The 27,912-nt window shown below is 34.3% G+C and overlaps 4 protein-coding genes across 5 annotated transcripts; 2 read left to right on the plus strand and 2 right to left on the minus strand.

The window, feature by feature from the left end:
• The first annotated feature begins 1,171 nt into the window (after window positions 1-1,171).
• LOC140039325 (histamine N-methyltransferase A-like) lies at window positions 1,172-3,275 on the plus strand. Its single transcript, XM_072084929.1, has 4 exons — window positions 1,172-1,373; window positions 1,464-1,594; window positions 2,190-2,556; window positions 2,776-3,275. Exons 1-4 carry the CDS (start codon window positions 1,172-1,174, stop codon window positions 3,120-3,122), a joined length of 1,047 nt encoding a protein of 348 aa, XP_071941030.1. The 3' UTR covers window positions 3,123-3,275.
• A 3,669-nt stretch (window positions 3,276-6,944) lies between these two features.
• On the plus strand, window positions 6,945-8,254 carry LOC140039326 (histamine N-methyltransferase B-like). Its single transcript, XM_072084930.1, has 3 exons — window positions 6,945-7,143; window positions 7,302-7,628; window positions 7,905-8,254. Exons 1-3 carry the CDS (start codon window positions 6,945-6,947, stop codon window positions 8,252-8,254), a joined length of 876 nt encoding a protein of 291 aa, XP_071941031.1.
• Window positions 8,255-9,220: 966 nt separating this feature from the next.
• On the minus strand, window positions 9,221-13,167 carry LOC140040636 (uncharacterized). Its single transcript, XM_072086714.1, has 7 exons — window positions 12,841-13,167; window positions 12,542-12,654; window positions 12,367-12,445; window positions 11,384-11,500; window positions 10,654-10,839; window positions 10,304-10,414; window positions 9,221-9,983 (listed from the first exon to the last, which is right to left on the minus strand). The coding sequence occupies exons 1-7, from the start codon at window positions 13,003-13,005 to the stop codon at window positions 9,807-9,809; spliced, it is 948 nt and encodes a 315-aa protein (XP_071942815.1). The 5' UTR covers window positions 13,006-13,167; the 3' UTR covers window positions 9,221-9,806.
• Window positions 13,168-13,614: 447 nt separating this feature from the next.
• On the minus strand, window positions 13,615-27,912 carry LOC140040635 (uncharacterized). Of its 2 annotated transcripts, XM_072086711.1 has the most exons (7): window positions 27,738-27,912; window positions 26,774-26,831; window positions 16,161-16,274; window positions 15,708-15,884; window positions 15,414-15,554; window positions 14,786-14,932; window positions 13,615-13,984 (listed from the first exon to the last, which is right to left on the minus strand). In XM_072086711.1, the coding sequence occupies exons 1-7, from the start codon at window positions 27,909-27,911 to the stop codon at window positions 13,839-13,841; spliced, it is 957 nt and encodes a 318-aa protein (XP_071942812.1). In that variant the 5' UTR covers window position 27,912; the 3' UTR covers window positions 13,615-13,838. The 2 variants fall into 2 exon arrangements, with proteins under 2 accessions (XP_071942812.1, XP_071942813.1); XM_072086712.1 differs by lacking the exon at window positions 27,738-27,912 and having other exon boundaries at window positions 13,624-13,984; window positions 26,654-26,775.

Here is a 27,912-nt window from a genome sequence, read left to right on the forward strand (position 1 = left end):
TGGAGAAATAACTTACTTATTTATAACTAACTTATTTTTCCGTGATATAACTGATGAAACAATGTTTAGAAAATGATATATCTGATAGATATCATCTAAGTGATGTTTTACATATAACGTTTAACTTTTTTTTTCATTCTCCATACATTCAATTCTTTTAATATAGTTCTTGTATAACACCATATCAAGTAGTAGTAGAAATTATTGTAGGGTTTTCTTATTATTCAGTCAAGTGTTTCTATACAAAAAAGAGTAGTCAGTGGCCTTAACATCAATTAATTGTATAATTTGTACCCAAGGTCGAATAGCAAGAAACTCAGGTCCAGTTGCATTGGTGTTCATTGGTCAATAGGAAATGAACAGCCAGGGCTCCTGCGCCTAATGGGTTACAAACTCAGTCAAGTGTGGACCAATGTGTTGACCTCGTCATCTAGAGGTCAACGGTGACATACGTGTCACTACACTTTGAGAAAACCAACTGATAGTTGACGAAACGTCAGGTAAATAAAATAATCGTTATTTACTACTACTACGGGTGAGATATAATTAACTATTATATTTTATTTTCTTTTCATTTTAATTTGTCGGACATTGTACTGTACATTAAACTTTATACTTTCTCATGTTTCGCATCTAGTATCTGCCTCAGACCTCTGGTCAAGGTGGGCACTGGACGAGACAAGCCCTTGATCGGGTAACAATCAAGGTGCTTTAAACAGTCCTGGCTTTGTTTGTATCAAACTGTTAGTGGCGGTAATTATCGCTGTTGGTTTCGATTGACTAAAATAAATAAAATAAATAAATAAATAATCTGGAAAACCACGCATGTGACCCACTATTATACAGATACGTTTCGTGACCTACTTGTGACAGCTTGCATTATTTTTTGATCAGTTAATCATCTCAGTCCAAGCAAGTTTCCGTATGAGATTATTTTCAGAAAAAACACCTCAATTAACTCTTAGAATTTACTAAGCCAGATTTTAGACCTAAATTCCGTCACCGGACTTTTTTTCATGCCTAAATCGTCACAGTAGTTTTTTTTTTAGTAGTGGTTTTTACACATGTATAATTATTTCAGATTATATAATCATTAAATTATTTCTGCGGGTAGGCTTATAACAACACATATTATTATCAATACAGTACTTGTTCTCAAACTATAGAAGTTATGGACAATCCATCAATGTTGACACCGTTAATCAGTAATCACAAGAGGTATGCAGAGTCATATCTTGTATATTGTAAGCTAAACAGAAGCGTTGAAATGATAGAACGTTGGATCAATTCATATTTTCCTGAGAAAATTATGAAAGATATAAAAGTAGACAAGGAAAAGGAGTTAATGGTACTCGGGATTGGCAGTGGGTCAGGTAAGGAGAATTGGAGGATAAACATTTTCCTAAATGAAATTTAGTAGAATAGGCCTAGACATAAAATTGTATACTTGAATTGTATTATAGGTTATTACATCATCATCTATGTTATGACATTTGTCTTAAGTAATATGTGTTTCCATGATTCACTTTCTGATCGATGGCCCGATGGTCAGTCATTATCACTAACCTTTGAATGTTTCCTATCTGTTAAGATTGTAGGATTGTGAGCCATATCGATAACAGTATTTGACGCAGATACAAAATGTTCTATCTAGAACTATAATAACTTTATTGTAATAAACTATACAAAGTACACATCTACACAGTAGGAATAAATATGGAAGAGTGATTCACATAGAAGAATGTTATCCTAATTTAAGGAGTGAGCAAAGCAATGATGGATTGCTTTGTGGTCTGGGGACAGTTCCGGTATATCATCTATTTCTTAGAACAGGAACTTTCACTTATCATCTATAGGTGAATGACCAGTAGGCTATTGGAAACATTCATTGTACAAGGAGAGCACATTTTAACACTATCCAGGTAGTTTTTGGTCTGTCAAAGCTAATTTCGTCGCCGAATATCCATCGAAAGTTTGATCATGTGTCTGCCCATTATACGTATTTTCTCTTCCTTTGATTTGATCGTCCATGTTAGTTCTTTCGTTCTGCTATAGATTACTAGTTCACGGATGAAAAAAAATGTCAAAAACATCAGAAATATGCCTAATATTGATTTTACCAAAATATTGATAGAATGTATTTTTTTGGTCTCGTTGTTTTAATATATAGGCCACTTCTTATTGAATAGAGTTTCCTCTCGGTACAATTTCCTCTTTTACTTTCATCAGGTCAAGTTGAATGTCAAGTTTTGAGGCAACTACTTAAACAGTGGCCTAAGATCACAGATACGGTAGTGGAACCGAATCGATCCCATATTAATGCATATCAAGATTTAGCTGCAAACGAATCAGAGAGTTTGAATGGAGTTTCCTTTGAATGGCGGCAACTAAATCTACAGAAGTTCAGACAGGAGAACCATGACCAACCATTAAAGAAGTACCATTTTATAATGTTGTTCCATGTGATGTATTACTTTGAAAATTTAGCAGAGGATTTAAAGTATTTGAAGAGTATTCTAGAAGATGGTGGCATGATCCTAGCAATTATGGAGAGTGGTATGTTTTATACATTTATGTTAAGGGTAATCGTATAATGGATAATGGCAAAGTTTAAAAAAAGCAAACACAGTAGGCCTATGTACGAATTATTAGGTACCGGTACCGGTACGTAATAATTCCTCTCAATTTGTTAATGTCGAATATGTACAATTACACGTGTTTATAATGTCTAGCTGTATAGGCATACGTTTCTACTGAAAAGTTTTTTTTTTATAGATGACGGTTCTGTGACACGGAGTATTGAACAATTTCCTCAATTTAAGAAGAATGTATCGGCTGTATCTACAAAAGATGTTGAGAAAGCGTTGGCAAAAGTCAAAATACAGTTTGTCAAACATCGTATACAAATAAACCTGGATGCTTCCGGTTTTCTTGATGGTGAATCAAAAGAAGGTGATCTTCTCGTGGATTTTATTACACAAACTGCTTTCTTTAGGGAAACTGCATCTGATTCGCTGTATAACGATATAATTGAGTATCTAAAAAGAATTGTTTTGCCTGAGTGTGACAATGGCAAAAGTCAACTAAGATGCGATTGTGAAGTGATTGTTATTACAAAGTAGGAATCAGGCCTCAACAATAGGCATAATTATTTTCAAAAGATATATTTCACAAATTATTAATAAAGAACCATTAAATTAACTCGGTTCACACTGATAATTAGTTCAGTAAGCTGTTGACAGTCATGGTATAATGTTGAGACAAATTGTTTTCTGTTTATTTTTTATGTACAATTTTTTTTTTCTTTTAATGACGTGTTACAATAATTGGAAGTCAAATTAATCATTTACTTATTATATGTGTTTTTGTATTCTGTAAGGTGGCAATCCCCCAATTTACCTAAAAATTGTTTTAATTGACAAAAATGAATTTTTTGATCCCATTTGGCCTGAAATGAACCGGAAATGACATTTTCGGGTCATTTCAGGTCATATGCTAATTAGCTAATTAACGATCCGGCTTAATTAGTAAATATTTCTCGCAGCAATATCTTGGCTTAACAAGGTCCCACACCCTTGAGTTTGGTATCATTGGAAAGCTCTTCAGAAGCTGCATTTGATAAACTAAAAAGGAAATACACTACTTGTAACAATCTAAAATAATATTTTAATTTGATCAAATGTAATTACATATATGCTAATTATCCATTCCATGTTAGAAGTGGTAATAGGTAATCAGTCAATTGTTAGTTAATTGAATAGAACAATTGTTTGTGGATATCTGTTGCAAATTTCAGACAAACAGAATACAAAATGAAGGAACAGTAGTTGTTCAAACTTTGAAATGTGTGTGAAAGTATTTGTTTTAAAAGCATATAGAAAATTTACGGTACATATGTAAATTTGAGATGACGGACGATTTTTGTTCGATTACAACAGATCGTAAATGAAGGTACAGTAACAGCAACATGTGCTGGGGATTCCCTTATGCTGAGATGGCTATTTCTGTAGAATTTTTAAATAATTTTTTTTTTTAATGATTAATAATGAAAGATTATGGATTTTAATACCATATTTTGGACATTTTCGCCGTTGCTATAAAGGGGACTCAAAGGTTCAAATAGCGGTTTTTACCCATTTTATCACAGAATTTATTCGATTTTTTTGTTTTATATTAACAGAAGAGATTGTATAGAAGTATTATATAGATATAATAAGTTTTGCCGACGACACAACTTGTATAACAAGGGGAGATTACCCTACAATGTTAAACAATGTTATGAATATTGAACTAGAAAAAATAAACGTATGGCTTAAAGCAAATAAGCTGTTATTGAATGTCAGCAAAACTAAACGTTGTTTTAGAACTACCCAAAAGTACTTTGACAAAAACCAGTTTGAAATAAAAATGAATAATGTTTTATTACCAGAAAAGAAAATGTGACCTTTCTAGGTGTAATTTTAAACGAAAATCTTAACTGGAAACATCACATACAGCTTATTAGGAAAAAATGTCTAGAGCAACTGGTATACTTTTAAAAGTAAGAGAATTCTTTCATCATAAAGTCCGTATTAGTCTGTATAACACCTTATTACCTCACCTTCAGTATGGTAACTTAATATGGAGAAATACATACAAGAGCACGTTAGAGGTAATACTAAAACTCCAAAAGAGAGCTGTAAAATGCATCACCTTCTCTAAACTCAGGCAAGCCTCAGAGCCACTTTTTAAGAACTCAAAATATTAAACGTTTATGATATTCACAAAGTAAACGTCATAGGATTTATGGCAAAAGTAAAATTTAATGAATTACCACATCATATTTTAAATATGTTTAATTACTGTGACAGTATTAGGCCTACTCATAACCTCAGAACAGAAACTGAATTCGAAATTCCCTTTACAAGACTAACTTGCAGTCACAGTTTATACACATATAGGCCTATGGACCAAAATTGTAGAAAGAATTCACTTATAATGGTGATAATAAACCGGTTATTTTAAAGAAACATAATAAATGTATTAAAAAAACAGGTCAAAAAATACTTTTTATCACTATATGCTGATTAACACGTTGTTTATGGGAAATGGCTGTTAAGTTATACTTACTTATATTGTTCATATGTAAAAGGGTCCTACAAAAAAAACGAAGCTACAGCTCTGTAATGCAGGATCCTTGTTGTATTGCAATTATGATGTGATTGATGACTAAATAAATGTGGAATAAATGAAATGAAATTATAAAAAAAAAAAAAATTAACATTTTGTATGTAGTAATATACGTATGAAACGCCTTATGTGCCAAAATATTTATCTTTCTACTAATATTAAGAAAAAAATCCGTCTGGAACCCCGGCTAGGTATATAGCTATATTCGCATGGTATATCCGATCGGTATAGTAAAGAAGACACCAGAGACTTTATCTGCTAAAGAAGCTGAACCATTTTAATGTCGATAGGCCTAAAGTAATTCTTAGGATTTTTTATAATTCCTTTATTGAGAACGTTTTAACTTTTTCCTTTATATGCTGGTTTTTTAGTCTTAGGTCAAAGAGAGAAACTCACTACAAAGAAGTGTTAACTTAGGTTCTAAATTAATAGGTTGTCAACTTCGTAGCTTATCTTCTTTCTGTGACATGCAAACTCTAGAAAAAAGTAAAGCTATCATAAAAAATGTTAACCATGCCTTGTTCAGTGATTTCGAGCTCATGCCTCATGGGCGTCGCTTTCGTTGCCCAGAATGTAGAACAAATCGGAAAATAAATTCGTTTTTGCCAGTGGCCATCCGACTCCTAAATTCTCGAACTTGTACTCTTGTTATACTGTACTGTGTATTGTGATATTTGTATATTTTTTAAGATCATTTCAATCCAGACCTTTTTATTTGAATTGCCCTGTGTGGGATGATTAAAGAATTTTGAATTGAATTGGTATGTTTGTATTACCGAGCGAGGCTTGAGATGTCTGTACCCATACAGACAGAGGAATTGTCATTGAGATGTCTGTACCCATACAGACAGAGGAATTGTCATTGAGATGTCTGTACCCATACAGACAGGGGAATTGTCATCTGTATGCAAGTTTTGTTGATACAAAATTATAGATGATTTAAAGTAAAGTGAATGCAGGATAATGCAATTTGAACCATACTTTTTTTCTTTCCCCAAAGCCACGTTCATATTAGTTTAATAATTTATTAAGAACACGTTAAATTTATATCAGCTAAGAATCTATAAGTTAATTTCGTCTTCGGTTATACATTTTGATCATTCCTACTACTATGTAAAACAGTTTTGTAAAATGAAAAAAGAATTTGTCAAAATAAAATAAAATTAGAATTTTAGATTATTACATGGCCTATTTATTATAATGATGATAAAATTAAATGTTTTAATATGGACGGTAATAATAAATTTGTCAAAAAGCAATTACCTTTTTATTTGACTTCGGCCGCCATTGTCTTGTATAATTTATATGCAGTTCTGTTTGAAAAAGATTGTTTAATGATGAATTGATTATTAGTATCCCACTAACATCTGTCATAGAACATTTTTTTTGTAAAATTGAAAGCAAATTTGTCCAAAATAAAAGTAAATAATTAGAATTGTATTACAGGGTCTATTATTATAATGATGATAACTTAACATGTTTTAATATGTATACGGTAATAATAATTTTGTCAAATTACCTTTTTATTGTCTTGTATAAATTGTTTAAAAAAAAGATTGTTTAATGATGAATTGATTATTAATATCCCACTAACATCTGTCATAGAACAGTTTCGTCGTGATAACATATTGACAAGCCTAAGGTAAGTAATACCTGTCTATTATTTGTGCAATATATTTTTAAACTTTACTATGTAGGTCTAGTAGGCATGAATGCAAGTTAAGATTAATAGCCCTTACTAAAGTTTAAAACACGGACGATTTTTTCCCTTTAGAATGGAAAAGTCACCGCTGAAACCATTGATCAGCTTTAACCAAAGGTATGAAGAGTGTTATGGTACATATTGCAAACTGACCAACAATGTTGTAGTGCAAGAAGAATGGATTAAATTATATTTTCCCGATAAAATTATTAAAGAGATAAAATTAGAAGACGATAAAGAGCTGGATGTACTTGGAATTGGCAGTGGAGCAGGTAAGGAAGTCTGAAATTGTAGAAAAATTAGAACAGTTTTCATCTTCCGTCGTCAAATTAAATCAATTTTTGTTTATTTCTATAAAAAATGAGTAAAAACGTATAGTTTCATCATTGCTTTTTAAACAAAAAAATGATTACTATATTTTGTTTAACAGGTAAGGATGAAATCAACGTGTTGAAGCAGCTGCTGAAGAGATGGCCTAGAGTCAAAGACACAGTCGTGGAACCACATCTTTCACATATTAATAAATATAAAGATTTAGTCGCAACGGAAGCAAAGAGTCTGGATGGAGTTTCTTTTGAATGGCGACAACAAACAGTACAGCAGTTCATACGGGACACCAAAGATCAACCATTGAAGAAGTACCATTTTATTATGTTGTTCCATGTAATGTATTTTATTGAAGATTTGGAAGATGTTCTAAGGAATCTGAAAGGTATTCTGGACGATGGCGGTATAATATTAGGAATGCTTGAGTGTGGTATGTTATTATTATAATATATACTTTGGAAAAAACAACATAATAGGCCGACCACTTGACAATATTAAATAAATGTGTAAATAGTAGGCCAAATGGGAAATCTGCTTGTCTAAAAATATTGAAGAGATTTTTTTTTTTGAAAAGGCTTTGCAATTAATTTTACGTTTAACTATCATTTTCAGTTTAATTAGTCCTACTGTAGAACATTACTTTAAAGTAACTTTTTATGTGAAATGCTTTTTACGGTGTTTACGTGAAAATGTGTTTTGTTTATAGATGACAGTTGTATGGCAATGACTATCAGAACATTCCCCCAACTCAAGAACAGCGTACAGGCAGCCTCAACGAAAGAAATTGAAAACGCATTCAAAAGCAACCAATTAAATTATGTCAAGCATCGTATACATATCAACCTGGATGCTACTGGTTGTCTTGATGATGAGTCCAATGAAGGGGAACTTCTCATTGAGTCCCTAACACAAACTGCTTATCTTAAGAAAAATGTACCAAAATCACTGTACAGTAAAATCATTGAATATCTAAAAAGTATTATTCTACCTAATAACAGTGGAGATGGTAAAACTTTGTTAAGAGGCGATTGTGATGCGATTATTATTACGAAGTGAAACACACTAAATTATTTACATGCATATCCATGCATCCGGTTAGGATAAAGTCAAGACAAATATCGTCGGGCCAGTAATATGAAGCTGCCTACAAATATTGGCATCCATAAATTGTTTTCTATATTTAGGTGGTTTAGTTTCTTAATTTCTCTTTTAAATGTAGGTTATATAGGTTTTTATTTCTTTTTTTGGTGTAATTTCCACTGCCTAGAATAAGCTCTTTAAAAGTGCTTTTACTCCCATTATTTTTTTTTTCAAAAATGTTATCTATATTTTAATTCTCCAAAATTTCTCGTTAACTAGACACGTTTTTCAACTTCTAAGTCGTCACAATTATTGTATTTGCTAGTAATATGCACCGTACATAATCGACTATTGGTAGGGATAATTCGATTTAACAATCTACAATTAAATTGTGCCTATACAGTATTTGTTTTTTTAACTAATACCCTGTCTCCAAATACACTCTCCAATTTACATATACTTTCAGGAGGAAAAAACATGCTTGACAAAGTGCAAATATGTATCTTTTGTAGTCATTTCTAAAACTCTACTTTTAAATGTGCTTAAATATCATCCTTTATTACAAGTCATAGTGTGTTGCTGTATAATTATAGTGTTTGGTTTCGTATTCCTTTCTTATCTGTATTGTTGTTCTGCATACCAATAAAGGTCTATTCCAATAGTTTTAGACAGATTGTTTTTATACAAATTTATGTTTCGTTGACAAAAAAGAATAGCGCGTCCCTGATTTTGTAAGTAATTAAAAAAAATAAAGTTAATGAAGGAAAATTGCAATCTAAAGAGATTTGCTTTAGTCTACGGAAAGAGTGATTTAATGAGGGAGAGAAAGACAGAATAACCAACATACAGTAGTCATTGATGATTATCCTGAGGTAGGCCTATGCCATAATATTGCCGTAAATGCAAGATATTAACCATAACAACCATGGAATATACAAATCCTTAAAACTATTATGTATATTTTATTCACCATGTTAAATATAGTAACAAAACATATGATAAAATGCATTCAAATTCATTAAAAACCGATTTTCCACCAAACAAATAAAATCGGACTTTGGTAATTTTGCAGTTATTCACAATCTGTAGTAAAATATGAATAAAAACAATTTAACCAAAAACACATTGTTTGACATTTTTTTCAATCCAATTTTTGGACAAAGTGTGAATAACTATTATGTTACATTAAAATGGCATATTCAACAACAACCATATATCATTTCAATACTGTTACTTTAGATCCCTGCATTAAAACTTTAAACTCTAGTAATATATTATATTATATTATATTAGCTATTTATTTGGGCCTATTTACTTTAATCCCATAATATTATACTGAATATTTATATTCAACATTTCCACCATTTTATCAATTTTACTTCTTATTCAAAGAGATATATATAGTCTTGCTCATTATTGTATTTAAATACCATATTATATTTTGTATCCATTGACAATGTATTTGTGCTCCAACTTTCTCTGTGTAATGATGATTTGTTTTAAGACCATGTGTGGAATCACAAAAGGATCAATAAGTAAGGCTAAACCTATATTGAAGATATTCATTACTTCCGATTGGTGGATACTTATTACTGCCATCAATGCACACAATCTGCTCTTCGTCATCTGGGTGACCAAAAAATGCAATTGACTGTCGAACAAATTTGGTTCCTTCCTCACTAAATGGCATAAGAACTCGGTGTTTCTAATGAATAAAGAGAAAATATTGTAATTAACCACCTTAAAAACATAAAGTACGGTTTGCAGTAATTTTTTCATATGGATTTTTACTGGATGGATATTTTTTAATTTATTGAGTCTCATTTGAGGCTTAGGGAGTGGAGTTGAGAGACACGTGAGTTACAACCCTGGCACTGTAAGTCAGGATTGAACTCTGGGGCCAAAAACTTGCCTACACTGTATATTGATAAATGCCAACCATGGACATTGTAATCGGAAGGCAAGTATGTTAAACACAAGTGGCTCTGAAGTCTACAAAATTAAGCATTACTTTTTAAAACTCACCGTAGACACCAATTTATCTGCAGTCCATCTTTGCATCAGGTCGCCAATATTCACAACCACAGCATCTTCTATAGGTTTAGCAGCAATATAATTTCCATTACGTTGTTTTACCTACATAAAAATGCCTTATTAAGTATGTTATAAACAATTATATTATTTTGGGATTTGAATTGTTTTGCACCTTTTTTGTCTTGGTTGCGATTGGGACACAATGCAAGGACTTAAGCGCAACGCAAGTAATTTGACCAATCACAAGCGATGGATTCGAACTCAGTCGCTTGTCATTGGTCAACTCGCTTGAGTTTCGTCTATGTCTTTGTGTTGCGTCCCTATCCGAAACCAAGCTTTACCTCTAATCCCCCATGCGAGTCTTGAAATAGCAATGTAATCCCTCCATAGTCAGAATGTTCCCCACATCGTACTTGGCCCTCTTTTGTAGGGTAATCGCTGGTTGGCGGATAGAAAAGTGAGCGTAAAGTAGACCCATTTCCTTGTCTGCCAATTAAGTTGTGGGCTTTGACAAACATCATGGGGTCCTTAGAAATAAAATAGCCTGGCACAGTGACTAATGACAATGTTATTCATTTTTTGGTGAACTTTACAATTGCATTAAACTTATAAAGTAACAATTGAATGAAGGCAATCTAACAACAAGATGCTGAGCTCGCCTTGCCAAGATAGGAACTCGTAACAGTCCTTTGATCTTATGTCTGGCTGCAACAAATACCAACAGTACTGTACTATGCACATATTCTACATGGCGCTGTGTCTGATAACCAAACATTTGAGGAAGCCAATTGGCCATTCGGAAACTTCAGCCACAGAAAAACCCTTTGATCTCCGGAGCTCAGCATCCTGTTGTTAGAATGCCTAGATTGAATCATACAAAATAATAAGCCAAACCTTTATAATCAGGAAGGTTGCCATGGCCAAGTACCAATACCATTAGTACATAAGAAATAATTACCCATTCTGAGAACTTTCTCATATATAAATATTATTTTGAACTTGCATTTATGACTGCTATAAAACTTTATGTATTGCATAATATATACAATTAAATGATATTGTATGAACTACCTGAAGATTTAAACCTCTTCCCATGACTTCTACTATACGTTGATGCAACCTTTCTGCTTGGGTAAATAACAAATGAAGCGAGTCCAAAAACTTTGGTGAAATGCCATGTTTTTTAGCCTGAAATTTGCATATTGTATGTTATAAGTATGAGGGTATTTTATATGCAGGTACAGTGCTCTATCAATAAATGAGTTGTATTTGCAACTGTAATTTGTCTAATTATAAGTTAACTTATTAACTATGTATAACTATGTACAACAATTAACAATGACACCGAAATTTTACTACGACTTTTTAATGCACTATGTCGACCTGTTATTGAATATGGTGCTCCTGTGTGGGATCCACATCAAAAACAACATAATATAGCTATTAACAAGTCATTAAGACGGGTTACTAAATTGTGTGTTGAAGGCGATTTCACTGACAGGCTTAAGATACTAAATTTACCAGATATGGTTCAAAGAATGAAATTTCATAGTATAATTTTTGTAGTTAAGTGTTTGCATAATTTAATTGATTTTGATATATTTGAATACCTTACAATTAATTCTCGGTATCCAGAGTCGCTCACCTTTAAACACATGTATGCTAGAACTAATGCATTTAAATACTCCCTGTTTGTTAATTTTCCTCGAATATGGGAATGTATCCCGCATGAAGTTCGTAACAAAGTCCTGTTTAACTTTGGGGGGTTTAGAAGGGATTTGAAAAAATGTATTACTGATATCGAATTCATCTAGACTATCACTGTGTTTTTATGTCTTTTGCGTTTTTCGTACTATTAGTTGGGAAAGCCACTCGACAGTGCAGTTCTTTTGAACTGATCCACTTTTGGTTACCCGCAGGTGCTGATAGTACTTTGTTCTGTTTTGTTGAATGATGCCGTGCCTTGTTTATGATTTGTGTATGTTACCTGGAAATTGAATAAAATAAAAAAAAATAAAATAATAAACATAAAATGAGGTGCTATTTGAACCTACCTTTTCAATTGCACTTATGGTGGATGGAACATAATTAAATCCTTCTTTCAGATCCTTATGTGGTCGTTCTGGATTCAGTCTGTGAAATGAACAACAGTTCCAAACATTTATTTCAACTATTTTGTTATTATTTAGACTATTGTATAAGAAAACAAATAGACAAAAAAATATATACCCTTCAAGCTCAATTGAAACAAAACCAAAGTTGTCTTTTTCTCTTGTAAAAGGTTTTTTTTGGTCTGCTGGTAATTTAAAAAAGTTTTCAGATTTAGTAAATGCATCTTTGACCTTAAAAAGAAATTTAATAAAACCAATTAAGCAATTCAGAAAATTTTGTGAGAAAATTTTGGATATCGATCCAATTTTGGATACTAGTGTCACAGCCGGAGCTAAGAATGTGTAGATTGCCTTGGTATTATACAGGTAGTAGGCCTACTAAAACAGATTGATCTGCTTCACGCAGAGACAACTTACAACTTCACGAGATATCCCTGTGTTGACGAGGTAAACAAAACCAATAGTTGAAAATGCCTTAAAAACTTCTTGGATCAGTACTTGAAATGTTTCCTGGTCTGGTTGATCCCTATCGAGACTATAAGCTGAGAAATCTACCACGGGAATTAATTGCTCATTTTCCATTTCTCGTGGCTAGGCCTAGACCTCATGTGTTTTATTGTTATGTGAACAAAAAGATCGATCTGACAGTATTATTCGCATCAAGGTAATCTAACAATAGTTAGTTAGATCAAGGCCTAAGTACGAGAAGAAAAGAGGGCGTAATGCAATTCGTGGGAACAGTATCGTATGGAACGCCACCTTTTTTGAATGGAGGAGAAATAGGGATAGTGCCCGGCCGGTTCGGAGTCCCTCGGTTCTGCTTAAAAGCATCCATAAATTGAATGATAGTATAAATAATGATATATAATGTGTATGAAGATGGTGAGAATATTTCATGATTCAAATTGGTCAGATGTTTGCCCTACTCATGACGTAATTTGTACTTTCCGAACGCGTGGAAACAATTCTTATTTTTTTTTATAGAAAGTCCCCATTAGATATCACTTTTTCGTTAGATAAGGCTAATTCCAAAGGAATTGACCAATCAAATTGCAAGAATAGAATTAGGTGTGTTATAATGGCCTATTCTCTGCAGCCTGCATAATTATTAAATTATTTATATTGACAATATAATGTAGGCCTATATTATATATAATTTACTATCGGTACGCTTTTATACGTAATACAGAGAAAGCAATTTACCGCTTTTTGTAATATTATGATAGCCTAATAAAGTTCTGAAATTGCACATCAGTAATTATGCCATTATAGCTACCTTTATTACATTCCCGTACAATTCGGCATTATAAAATGGAAACGTTCGGACATACATTTCAAATTTAAATGTGATTCTTTTGGTAAAAAGTTAACGATTCTAATATCTAATATGATAATGTTTCATCTGGTCGGCACACTTAGGCGATTGTATTATTTATACATTTTTTTGACTGTGAAACATTTTTGTTGCATCTGTCACCACCAGCTAGCACTTTCCTAGTTCTTGTGACTCTCCCGTCTAAACATTCACCAACATTAGACCATTTACTGTAGAAGCATTTTTCTAAAAAAAAAAGAATAAATTTCACAATGATTCATTCATAAAACACTGTAAGGTATAAGGTTTAGGCCTACACATAGCTATACATTGAGTATCAAAAACCCACGACCGGTGTGGCTACCCATAACGGTACATGTAACATCTTAAGTCACCCGCGACCAATGCATACTCACAATAATGGGGAACCTAATGCAATTCCGTGAGATTTTAATGCTCAAGTTGGGTTCTTGGCAGTTTTGGAATCCTCAGGACTAGTAGAATTCATTGCAATTGGGGGCCAATTTTTCCCGACCCTATTTTAGTTGCATCTTGGATTTCAAAATGTCCACCATTTGTTACTCAAAACTGATAGTAGCTCCTACCATGTACGAACGTAAATTTGTGTGACAAATCTTACAATATTGAGATAAATCAGTCCAATGGTACAATTTATAATACAGTAATAGCATATGGCAACCATATTGGATTCCAAGATAGCCATTAAAAACGTATATAATATAATGTATGAATTTATGTATTTAATCATCAACAATTATGGGTGCCATATGCTAATCCTAAGGATTCCAAAACTGCCAAGAACTCAACTTGAGCATTAAAATCTCATCACGGAATTGATATTTGGAACATTAGGTTCCCCACTACAATTTTTCATACAACTCTACAGCCCTTGTTTCGGGTTTAACAGCGTTTGAGCGAGTTGTTTGACTTGCTCTCTCCACCAAATCATTGATGACTGTCTGTAACACGAGACGAGCCATTAATGTTTCTAAGTGTTTTTCGTTTAAAAAAAACTCAACAGCATACCCTTTCCCTTTGCGGATGTACATTTTTTTGTTTTTACGTCAGTTTTTGGACAGTCGGCAGGACTTCCTTCGATAAGAGTTAGCTGTCTTGATCTCTTATTGATCTCCCCGTCGCATTCACTCCATTCACCATGTATATATCTACAAGCTATTTAAATAACAGTACATTAGCCTGGTTACGTTTGATTATTTGACACTAACATGAAGGAATACCAGGACGTGACCCGCAGCGAACCTTGACTTGCCACGGTCAGTTAAGATGTGTTTAATGACAAGATACAGATCGGGTGGTGTTGGTAGTCCCGATAGAAGAGAAGATTGATATAGAAAATAAAAACAAATATCTACCAATTAAAAAAATTAAAATGATCTATATAAAGTTATAATAAACAATGAGTGTATGGAGAATCCAACACATCAAAGGAATAGTCAGTTAAGGTGTGTCTAGTTACAACATGCAGAATCGGGTGGTACCGCCGATACAAGAGAAGATTGATATAGAGAAACTAAGAAAATATCTACCAATTAAACAAATGAAAACTATCTATATAAAGTTAAAATAAACAATGAGTGAAGAATCCAAAACATAAAAGCAAAAATAAATGCTCTCTTTATAAAAGTATATTCACCGATTTTGCATGGTTTCACAATAACTCTCTGAGGCCTACAGCCCTCCTCTAACTTGTCTCGATTTAACAGCGCTTGAGTGAGTTGTCGACGGTTGCTTGTTACATTGCAGACTCCCCATACACCCTTTGAATACTTGCATCCTTGTATTAAATTAAGAATAGAGAAAAATAATAGTTTAAAAGTATGTTACAAAAAACACACAAAACCGTTAGTTTCTGTTGACAAATAAAAAAAATATATAGGCCTATTGTTACTGTCATCATAACGTGGAAAACAACAAAAATTATTCTTACCCAACTTCCTGTCTTCTTTTTTCATTTGTGCCAAGATCTGAGCGTCAGAACATTGTTTAGTTATCACCTTATTTGGACATCGTTGACCTGATCTTTTTCCTTTTTTACTAGTTAAAGTAATCGTTCGCATTCCAGAATCGTCACATTTTGATATTTGTTTTTGCTTGTACTTGCAAACTAAAAAAAAAGGACAACATTAGTATTACTGTAGTGATACGCCTAACTGTATCGTTGCAGTCACAATGTTTAATCATAGATAACTGCTTTAGGCCTAGTTAATATTTCAAAGATCTATCGTTCAAAATACAGTCAGAGTAAATGCAGGCCTATGTTCTAGTTTATAATCAACAACACTAACTTTTTGGAAACAATATGATAAAAACAGCTATAATAAGACTGATCAAATCATTGACTATATATTATACTAGTATAAGGTAACGTAACATTTCAAACCTCTTTTGTTGCCAGCAGAAGATTTTCCTGCTTTGTGACATGTTCCCACTGAGATGAGTACAACCAGAAAGAGAAATAGTAAAGTCTTGTTCGCCATTGTGATTGAACTGCAGTCTAAACAGTGATTATGACAATGAAAAGTATTATGCTATTATATGCCACTTCGTCTCTTCCGTTTCCGAATACAGATTTAAATGATTGAACGTTTCCTTTACGCATAATTTCTGTTTCATTGATCATCAGTAGGCCTAAACTTGATTTAGTGAAACTTTTAACTTTATACAACAATTGAATTTAGGGCCGGTTTTAAAAACTAGAGAAATGAAGTCATGACCGTACATCAAGCTTTTAACATGCTCTTTTAAAAGTAGGCTATTGCTCTTCTCCTGTTTTGAGGGATTTATTTTTTGAAACAAAAACTAATTACAAAACAATGGTACATAATTATGGTTTCCTTCAGTGAGTAGTGAGGTGTATCCCATCACTGCAGTTTAGGACGTCCAATGAAAAAACTCAAATCAAGTAGATTTTAGTTTGTGGTATTATTATATTAATGTAAGCTCTATTTTATCGTACTCAGGGAGTTGCTGTTATTATTTAATAACAACTCCCTGGTACATTCTAGTAATGGAATTATAAAAATGCCATTTACCGAGGTTAAATCAATAGTGAACTTTGCCATAAATAAGATTTTATTGACCATGTGATCAATCCGGAAATAGTTCATACGTTATAAAAATGTCACGCGAACTGCATGCACTGTTATTGAAAATATTGAATTTGAAATCCATGCATGTGACACAATCGGCGCTCTATGAATACTGCGCACTTCCTTTCTGTGTAAGGGCGGCACTAATGTGCTTTCGTAGGTTAAAAAAAATATCAACATGTTCTCTGCTTCTTCCCTCGGTCACACACCGGCGTAGTCTGGGGCTCCAGACGGAGTTTTGTCTTAATATTAGTAAAAATATAAATATTTTTGCACATATGGCGTGTCATACGTCTATTACTTTAGTTTGGATACTCCGTCTGCCTGCTGGGGAAACACGCAAAAGTCACGTGGTTTGACACCGAGAATTCTTGGTGCATAGATTATCCGGTTGACTAGTTTCAGCTGCATGCGATTGGCTACTCACTCGTTCACTCATTTTAATATTCATATTTCAGAATTTCAAAGACTCAACAACTAAGATGGTGCGCATGCGCTATGTTACGTTTAGACAATGTGTACTTGTTTGGGTACATTGATGAAAGTTTCTGAAGGCTAGAAATGATTTTATATGCCTATAGTAGTCTGGTAAACATTGATGGGATTTTCCCCAAGAACATGAAAACTCGTCTTGATATGATAGGCTAGCTTCTCCGCAAATCAAACATTGAATGGATCATTTATTAGGCGGAGATAATTTGATTTAATTTCCACCCTGTCCTGTTCTGTGTAGTGGCATGGTGTAGCCCTGTTGTGTGTGAATCCAGTTGTGTGCCGGTGGTGGTGGTATGTAGGCCTACCTTATTGGCGTTTTATTTGGCAGGTCATACGTGCGAGTTGAGTAGGACCTACAAAGGAGGTAAACAAAACAACTTGGCAACACGATTTTATATTTCAACAGTCTCGATCGTACATTCAGCACTGTACGTACTCGATCTTTTTCATTTTAAAACAAAATGATCATTGGTTGATTCGAAATCCATATTTACATACCGCCCGCCCGCGATTTTTTTTTCGTACATAAGTTGGGGACCCCCTCATGAAACGTCACAAAATAAACATGAATAATTCATCAGTTAAATTTTCTTGTTCCGTGTGCACCCAAGCGTATAGCAAGAAGAAGTGATTACACAACTGCGATACGATACTTTTACAGTCGGCCTAGGATTCTAAGTCAATTCACGTGATTGCCTTCGCGCACTCTTCTTCACACACACACACACACCACTATGCAAAATGTGTCGAGTCGAGGCTAATCGACAGCAAGGCAAGACATTACACCAAGTAGTAATTCATTGGACATAGCCCAAAGAAAGCTTAGACCCACAAGAATAAAGAATGTGTATAATTTGTGTACTGTATTTTTTTAATTCTGCTATTTTATTATCAAACAATATGCATGTAATCAAAGGAACTGCGCGTATATGAACACATGAGATGGGAAGGTTAGACCCACGAGAATAAAAAATGTATTTTTGTGTAATGTTTATTGTTTAATTTTGCTGACTCTAACACACACGTCACACACACCAATACAGCTATTACTACTAGAATAGACATGGGTTTAGAGAATAGTAATTAGGCCTAATAGTATCAATAGCAAACTATAATTTTAACACGTAATTCTTTAGTAATAAATTATATTAAACACACCATAAACTAAAGGCTGATTATTTCGACAATCCACACAAAACGCCGCTATTCTATTATGAAATCGCACGCGGCAACCGCAGCGGAGATAGGCCTAGAATCGTACCGCACTTGTGTAAACTACTGTAATCACTTCTTGTTGCTATACGCTTGGGTGCACACGGAACAAGAAAATTTAACTGATGAATTATTCATGTTTATTTTGTGACGTTTCATGAGGGGGTCCCCAACTTATGTACGAAAAAAAAAATCGCCGCCCGCCCGATATAGCCAAATACGGTATGATAACCTACGTCATTCTTATCGGACGTTTGCGGTCTGCAAATCGATGTCTATACGTGTTTCACAAGTCTGTATTTTCAGACAAAAATCGCGGTCGAAATAAAAACAAATAAATTAAAAAAAAGACAATACAGACTTGGGGCAAGTCTAGTACAAGCTATGCATTTATAATCTAAACGCATAGAAAAGCTAAACATGTATCGAGCTAAACGTGTGGAAAAAGTGGGTACAAGCTATATGCGTTTAGAATCTAAACGCCGTTTTTAGTGTATTATGCAGGTCATGTTAGTCTAGATTTAACTAAATAGTTCAAACAGTTATTTTGGGTAAATAGGCCGTTTTGATAGATATGAAATTTATAGACAGTCAGCAAAATTGCTTGATTTCAATTGAGATACCATTTTAAACAAAACGCAAATAAAAACGATAAAATAATTATGTCAAGGTTTATATACAGTATATTAATTGTAATAATATAATCATTTTATGATATTTAAATTCATGGCTTTTTGCAAAAATCATTAGGCTTGAAATGGACAGGTAACAACAAAAAGCTATTGTTTCATTCAAATAACATCATATATCAAGGCGAGTGGGTACAAAGACAAAGCAAAGCAAAATATGTTACTTAAGATGCCGCTTGTTATTCTAACAGACATATCACACGTCATACGTTAGAATATTGCGCATAGATAAGACGATATTAATATTATGACTTGAAAGGCCTAATGTTTTCAGTACCGAATTTTGTATATTTTGTGTCAAATGGGTATACAGAGGCCTCACAATGTACTGTTACCGGTACTACATAATACATAGATTAAATTGCGCCTAAAAAGGTACGCGCTTATAAAATATCACGAATCGCGTAGAAAATTGATCAGAAATTAATTTTCTCTAAAACACGTCATTCTTAATCCACAGAAAGTTTGTTCTTGATATTTTGTGTCCATAACAAATGACATTTAGTTTTTAATCTATGAAATTTGTAAAATCACGCGTATGCTACGTTGTGTAACTCCGACGCCATTTAAAAGGTGACGGTGCAGAGCAAGTTAATCGACATTTGACTTGGCAGATATCAATTAAATTGACTACACAAAGCTTCAGGTCAAGGGAAAATATATAAACATAAACAATTGTTCGTGTACGCATGCATTTTTACGCGAAATTGCCCTTCAAAATGATCTAAATCAATATCTAATCAAATTACAGCGTTCAAAAATATCCACGCATCTTGTTTAGCGCACAGCACGTAAGTAACGCAAAAGTCCGTTTTTACAGTTAATGTTCTTCATACCCTCACGGGAATGATAAAATTGCTTTTATTTTTATGAACTATAAGAACGTGCGTTCTCCATCCAATAGGACATTTAATGCCAAATTTGTATAAAAACCCTATTTTGAATTGCTTATATTATTTTTAAAGAATAAGCGGTTGCTGCAATTTTTTAATTGGACAGTAGATGTGACTGACAAAATGTTATGATATATGGAAATTCTGATTTTGTTCTCTTTCGTTATAAATCAACGCATTCAACAGAGCGCATCTCGCTTACCTGAGCCCGATTTTCTAAAATGTAATATGTGCTTTCTCAACCTATTACATTTATCATGAATTGTCACAAATTTCATTTTAATGACGTCATCAATAAAAAAATGTTATAACCTTGGTCGCGTAATTTCATCTACTTTGTATATTCTTACAGCTCTTTAAGGTGACCTTGACGTTTTAAATTATTATGAAAGTTGATAAATGATATGTATTCCGAGAAAAATTGTGCCTACCAGATGTTGCGATTGTTATCTTATGGCCAGCTGAATTAAAAAAGTTGCTTTTTCATCTCTTCCGTCAAAGTTATACACATTTAAAAGAGCACACACCCCGCTTCTACTGTCCAATTTTCTTTGAAATCACAAATCCTATATTGCTCAAATCATTATTGTAATCTTCAGGTTTAAATTTGATAACATCCTCATACCAAAAAAACTAAAATATATATGGGTCTCGCAATTTCACATATTCTTCACTGTATAGATAAACATAATAGGCACAACTGAGTAATAATGTAAGCGTCAAATTTATGCTGCGTTTGCGCGGATTTAAAAAATTAATAAAATTATGTGAAATGACCTTATATCACCAAGATCATATATAAGTCGTCACGAATTAAATTCTAGTTGACACTTATTTCTGTGAAATTCAATCAAAATGCTGATTATCTAGCTAATGTAAATTCAAAATTTCTTAAACATTTAAAAAGCATAAATTAAAATCTTCAGGCGCAAAATTGTTATGAGAATGTTGGGAATATGGAACAATATTTTCTATTATATAAGTTGCTATACATTTCATGATCTGCCAACGACGAAATGTGTTTTGTGCAAGATTAATACAGATGGCCCTTAATAACTGACTTCACATTATTACTTTATTAATTCACAGACATTAGGATGAAGAGTAAAAATACAAACATGGAAGCCGTGGTCGACGCTTTCGCTTCAATAAAAAATATAAAACTGTTTGATGTTGAAGGATACAGACAAAAAGATAGTGTATGGGGAAAGGTTGCTATTCACTCAAACAGAAAAATAGCATATATAACAGAAAATGTTTATATAATCAATGGAAACGACATGATACCATACGGATTGATGTGATGAAAAGGAAAAAAAAAAGTTCGTCTAAGCGAGTGAAAATAAACCCACCGCTGTTTTGCATCTGTCAACGTCCCAATGACAGGCGACCTTATGTCCAGTGTGATAACTGTCTCAATTGGTTTCATTTCGATTGTGTGGGCTATGAAGACAGTCCTGACAATGAATTCATTTGTTCAGATTGTACATTTCAAAGAGAAATAAGCAGTACAATAGAAACAAAAACTGAATCGAAAAAGAAGACGACAACAAAAAAGAAAAGAAATGAAAAGAAACAGGAATCAAAAACAAATGATACAGACCAATCCCCAATTGCAAGTAGGCCTACTACAAGCGGTAAAACACAACTGAAAAGAAGCAATCAAAATATTGTAAAGAGAATAGTAAAGATGATTGTGGAGCGAAAAGGACAAATATTCCATGAAAGCAAAAAAGGTGAAAAGAGACACATCAAGAGAGAGCGTAGACGACAAGTAGGAAGAGAAATGGAGAAAACAGGAGTACCCATGTGGTATTTCAAAACTGTTGGAGAAATGACCAAACAGAGAAAGAATCTGGAAATTTGACAGCCTGCTCCACCCAGGGCGTGTTGCGAAAAATAATATCAGAAAGGAAAATCCTTCAAAATTTTCATGATGCATTCTGTCACGAGGTGGACATTGTCAGGCAAGTATACGCTGATGTACACCCTTTATCAAAGTATACTAATGGTGGATATATACAGTAGGCCTACTTCACTATATTTCCTTTCAAAGTCCACCTCATGATTGACGAACAAGCGCAGCTGTATTTGGACCAACTAAAGAATGAACCTGTAACATTACACCTCGACGCCACTGGATCGATCATGAAAAAAGTATCTGGACAGAACAAACAAATTTTGTAGGCCTCTTATGCACTGGTCATGCCAAATCCCAAAAAAGTCGCGCTGGTATTCCGGTTTGCGAGATGATAAGCACAGACCAGCATGCCTCGGAAATACAACATTTTCTGGAGCGTTTTCTGAATACCGTAAGCGGAACCAGGCCTGTGGCGTCAGTGGTACCAAGACGAGTTGAGATCGACTATTCATGGGCCCTTATCAAAGCAGTCTTGCGAAGCTTCAATTCAGAAGATTGCAAAGGATATTTGCAACGAACGTGGCGCATTGCCCACGGGAGCGTTCATGAAATTAAAGGCTATACCTATCCGCACATTTGTGCTGCACACATGATTCATGATGTTTCGCGCAGATTAAAACGTCTTTCAACTGACATTAAGAAGAGACAGTTCGTATTATACTGTTTCGCCGCACTACAAACTCAGTATAAACTGGAAGATGCATCAACAATTTTCAGGCATTTGTGTGTTATACTCAACACCAAAACAGCGTCGACATCGGTTGATGCATCAGTTAAGTACATGAACAATCTCATTAGCAAGACACCTACAGCATCGCATGTGGCGAAGCAGAAGACGCATGTCAAGAAGCAGGAAGAAATGAAGATGAAGATGTAGAGCGATCTGCAACAATCAGGAAATCATCGCCTTTGTATGTGACATTTAATGACGTTTACGAAGGTGTCAACGATGACCATACACCGGTTGATTCTGAACAGAATCCATACTACACCGAAGGACTAGCAAAGATTATACTCGACCAATTCTTGCATATATTCCCGCTATGGAGCGCAATGTTCCTCGGAGACCTAAACAGAATATATGGGAAGGAAACTGCAAGCCACAAACCAGTATGTGTAATTAATAGAGCAACAAATTCTGTTATTGAAAATTGGTTTGGGAACGTCAAAAAAGATTATCTCGGGGGAAACCGTCAACGTTTACGACCAGCACACTTCATACGCAAATCATACCTTAATATTACCGGAAGAGTAGCTGAAGTACATCTCAAAGAAAGCAAAAAACGAAAAGCTAAGGGGAAAACACAGGAACAGGTTCGAAGAACTAAGCCGGGAAAGTACTTCTCAAAACCAAAGAACGGGCTCCCACAACCAAAGAAAAGACGTGCAAATAATAAAAATCGGATGGCACAGGAAAATGTTCCACTAAATACAGAAAATGTAAATTATGTAATGTAAATAAAATGTAAGTAAATTAGGAAGCGCATCACAATCCGAATGTAAAACTAACCGAAAAAATGGAAAATCCAATGAACCAGATACCAAATCCGCTTCAGTAACCACACCCACTACCAGGAACAAAACCAAGTCTAAAAAAAGTCCAGTAAAGAAGCCTCGAAAAGAAGACATAGAGAATCCGGAAGAAATTTGGAAACGACGGAGTAAAAGCCAAGGAAATGCATTCTGCAGCAATGACTCTCATATGTCAAATAATATTCCAATATGGGGTGGGCAAGTTGTCTATCGTGGTGTTCATTGCTTTATACAAAACACATGCACTATAGACAATTTGCTACTTATACTGTCTAGGCTTATCCTAAATGTTCCTATGCTGTACAAAACCATAGAAGATCATGGAGGTGACATGTGCAATTTGTTGCTAAATATTGTGAACAATTGCAACGAAGGTAAATGGTCGTTGGCGAAAGTCAGATGGCTTTGTGAAGTTCACAACATACAACTAACACAACGGAAACGGCAGAACATTGATGCTTTTGGATCGGAGTACAACTTCTTTGTGCGACATATGTCCATCTTTCAATAAAATATCCAACAGTCTGAATGTTCAAATCCTCTGTGTGTCAAGAGGATAAGGAATATCCGTAGCCCGTCCGTTGAGTTAGGGTAAGTTCAGAAAAGTGATTTGATATTCAAACAATACACAGTTACAATTATACAATAACTACACCACCTACACGTAAACAACATTCCTACTACTAACAAGGCAATATACAGCAGTCGCGTGCTCAAATTTTAGTTAGTGTTTACCGACCGACCATCCGATCAACCGACCGATAGAGTGATCTGTAGAGTCGCGTTGAACACACGCGACTAAAACATACTGACAGAATTGCTTAATTATCAATATTTATTGAAACAGTGCGCTCTTAGGCGTTTACAAAGTGGTCGGTCCGAATGTAAATAAATTGTTATTAATGGTTTTGCGCAGTTTTAGGGTGTAAACACACTGCAAACAATGTCAAATGTTTTCAACATTTTATAATTGTGTTCTTTTCCCTTATAGAATGCCAGAAGACAGAAGAATAGCGACTGTTCAAGAGGCTCTGGATCATTGGATACACCCTTCCGTTATATCATCGTGTGGTTTTGCTCATATACTTTGGTTGGGGCAAGTTAAGCCAAGTATCGTTATCTCAGTTCATGACGTTTATGTGTATAACGTTTTTTACTCATGTTATATAACTAAACAATTTAGTACCTATTTGATATTGCTCAAAGTAGCAGTTATATGGCATGGACCGGGGACATTACTTGCCCCAACCCAAGTATCGTTATCTCAGTTCTAGACGTTTATGTGTATAACGTTTTAAATCATGTTATGTAAACAATTGAGTAGGCCTACCTACTGTATTTGATATTGCTTAAAGTAGCAGTTATATGGCATGGACCGGGGACATTGCTTGCCTCAACCCAAGTATCGTTGTCTCAGTTCTAGACGTATTGTTTTTTTTTGCTTTTAACAATAAATGTTTTTTTTCCTCAAATCTGTTTTGTCTCTTTCATTTTCATTATGTTTTATTGTTTCTTCCACACGCAAGTAATTGCATTTGCTAAAAATGGCAGTTAGACGGCATGGACCGGGGCAAGTGGTATTTTTCTGAAATGACTGGAGCCTACTTGCCCAAACCCATATATCGTCATCCCGGTCCATGCCGTTTATAACGTAATTATAGCCCTATAAATCATGCGTTTATATTGCATTTTTTTATTAAAAAAAACGTTAAATTGTACGTATTAACGTTTTAAAATGGCAGCTAGACGGCATGGACCAGGGCAAGTGGTATTTTTCTGAAACGACTGGACCCTACTAGCCCCAACCCATGTATCGTCATCCCGGTCCATGCCGTTTATAACGTAATTATTGCCCTATACATCATGCGGTTATATTGCATTTTTTTTATTAAAAAAACGTTAAATTGTAGTAACGTTTTAAAATGGCGTAAAATGACAGCTAGACGGCATGGACCGGGGCAAGAGGTATTTTTCTGAAATGACTAGACCCTACTCGCCCCAACCCATGTATCGTCATCCCGGTCCATGCCGTTTATAACGTAATTATAGCCCTATATATCATCCGGTTATATTGCATTTTTATAAAAACGTTAAATTGTAGTAACGTTTTAAAATGGCTTAACATGGCAGCTCTAGAAGGCATGGACAGGGGCAAGTGTTTTTTTTCTGAAATGACTGGACCCTACTCGCCCCAACCCATGTATCGTCATCCCGGTCCATGCCGTTTACAACGTAATTATAGCCCTATAAATCATGTGGTTAAATTACATTTTTTATAAAAAAAAAAATTAAATTGCAGTAACGTTTTAAAATGGCGTAAAATGACAGCTAGACGGTATCGACCGAGGCAAGTGGTATTTTTCTGTAATGACTGGACCCTACTCGCCCCAACCAACGTATCATCATCCCGGTCCATGCCGTTTATAACGTAATTATAGCCCTATATATCATCCGGTTATATTGCATATTTTATAAAAACTTTAAATTGTAGTAACGTTTTAAAATGGCGTAAAATGGCAGCTAGACGGCATGGACCGGGGCAAGTGGTATTTTTCGGAAATGACTGGACCCTACTCGCTCCAACCCATGTATCGTCATCCCGGTCCATGCCGTTTATAACGAAGTTATAGCCCTATAAATCATAGCCCTAGTTAGTCTAAGCCGTAAGTATAAAATCATTTAATTAAAATATAACACATATTGCGCCCCATACATTTGATTGGATCCAACTTCACAACAAAAATTGAATATCGAATAAGGAATAAGTAAACCAACTTCACACGCCGGTCGTCTACCACCACCGATCACAACACAACACCGTTCGTAGCAGGGGTGTCACGAAAGCTCAGACCACGAAAGCTCAGACCCCCTAAGACCTAAGATCACGAAAGCTAAGACCCAACACCTAAGATTACAAATACTAAGATATACTACAGATTAAAAACAATACTTGTTTATCCATAAATAATTTTAAACACAGTAGGTTTCATTTATTACCATAAATATAATTTAATACTACCGCAAAACATAGATAAACTCACATTATTTTCGCCCGTTGAGTAAATGTATATTTTTTCTTTACAACAAACAAACTTGACGGGTTGTTTGTTGGTATATATTTACTCCATTGTGTTGGTTCAGAGGATGTTTTTCTTACGCACCTGCCTTTCTTGTATTTTGACTCCAAATTTGTTGACTAACTTTATCCTGAACACCACACTTTAAAATTAGGACTTATAAGTACTTTCAGAAAGAGAAACACATAATAACAAATAAATAAATCCTTTAAATTGATGATTTTACATATGTGTTTCTTTGTATATGTTATGCGCGATTTGAACGATTTGCGCAATTTGAAATTGCGCAAAAAAATCCTTGCGCAATTTGAAATTGCGCAAAGAATTCTTGCGCAATTTAAAATTGCGCAAGGATTTTTTTGCGCAATTTGAAATTGCGCAATCAACTTGCGCAATTTCAAATTGCGCAAGAAAATCTTTGCGCAATTTTAAATTGCGCTGCACAATTTGTAAATTGCGCAAGATAGTTCTTGCGCAATATGACACCTTTGCGCAATTTGAAAACGAACTGTAAATTTTCCCATACATGGCTAGGCTAGGCCTAGGCAGAGGAGTTTAAAATTTAGTATTTTATTATATAAATAAGACCATTTCAATGAAGATAATGTTTAATACTCACTTTTTAAGTTTTTAATATTAGTTTAAGCTAGGCCATGTAACCTAGTCAGTATCAGTAGTCCAGACCCTAGCTAGGCTAGAGTAGTATAGCCGGCCGCCCGCGCCGCGCCCGCCTGGTGGAACACCACCGCTTCGTTTTCCTTCGTCGGTTCTTCGACGGTATGCTAACTTATAACAATATTTGCACTACTAAAATAAGGAAATGCGATATTTATGTTTAATTTTGAATCATTCTTAGAAATTACTATAAAATATGGGTGTGCATGATTTCACAATCTGTCGAAAAACCTTGCGCAATTTGCAGATTACTTGCGCAATTTAATACGTTGCTTGCGCAATTTGAAACACATGTTTCAATTCAAATTGCGCAAGGATTTTTTTTGCGCAATTTCAAATTGCGCAAATCGTTCAAATCGCGCATAACATATACTGTAATGTAACTCCTCGAGCTCCCACCATGCTCAATGTTTTTGTTTCCATGGAGCGCCAAAAGAGCAACAATAATAGTACAAGCATAAAAACAGAAAGAAAACGAAACAAAAAAACTTATCATGATTTTTAAATTAAAATTTATTTGCCAGTATTTATTTCTTCGTACTTGCATG

This window comes from Antedon mediterranea, chromosome 2, assembly GCF_964355755.1.
Source record: "Antedon mediterranea chromosome 2, ecAntMedi1.1, whole genome shotgun sequence".
NCBI lineage: Eukaryota > Metazoa > Echinodermata > Crinoidea > Comatulida > Antedonidae > Antedon > Antedon mediterranea.

Excerpts from the sequence above, each read along its gene's own strand:
- LOC140039325 (XM_072084929.1), top strand. The coding sequence starts at position 1,172 with ATGGACAATCCATCAATGTTGACACCGTTAATCAGTAATCACAAGAGG. Across the intron at positions 1,374-1,463 it reads CGGGATTGGCAGTGGGTCAG|GTTATTACATCATCATCTAT; the intron begins GTAAGGAGAATT and ends ATTGTATTATAG. Across the intron at positions 1,595-2,189 it reads GTTTCCTATCTGTTAAGATT|AGTTTCCTCTCGGTACAATT; the intron begins GTAGGATTGTGA and ends CTTATTGAATAG.
- LOC140039326 (XM_072084930.1), top strand. The coding sequence starts at position 6,945 with ATGGAAAAGTCACCGCTGAAACCATTGATCAGCTTTAACCAAAGGTAT. Across the intron at positions 7,144-7,301 it reads TGGAATTGGCAGTGGAGCAG|GTAAGGATGAAATCAACGTG; the intron begins GTAAGGAAGTCT and ends TTTGTTTAACAG. Across the intron at positions 7,629-7,904 it reads ATTAGGAATGCTTGAGTGTG|ATGACAGTTGTATGGCAATG; the intron begins GTATGTTATTAT and ends TTTTGTTTATAG.
- LOC140040636 (XM_072086714.1), bottom strand. The coding sequence starts at position 13,005 with ATGGAAAATGAGCAATTAATTCCCGTGGTAGATTTCTCAGCTTATAGT. Across the intron at positions 11,501-12,366 it reads CCATAAGTGCAATTGAAAAG|GCTAAAAAACATGGCATTTC; the intron begins GTAGGTTCAAAT and ends TGCAAATTTCAG. Across the intron at positions 10,840-11,383 it reads GAAGAGGTTTAAATCTTCAG|GACCCCATGATGTTTGTCAA; the intron begins GTAGTTCATACA and ends TTTATTTCTAAG.
- LOC140040635 (XM_072086711.1), bottom strand. The coding sequence starts at position 27,911 with ATGCAAGTACGAAGAAATAAATACTGGCAAATAAATTTTAATTTAAAA. Across the intron at positions 26,832-27,737 it reads GCTCGAGGAGTTACATTACA|TGTGGTGTTCAGGATAAAGT; the intron begins GTATATGTTATG and ends CTAATTTTAAAG. Across the intron at positions 15,885-16,160 it reads TTCTGCTGGCAACAAAAGAG|TTTGCAAGTACAAGCAAAAA; the intron begins GTTTGAAATGTT and ends CTTTTTTTTTAG.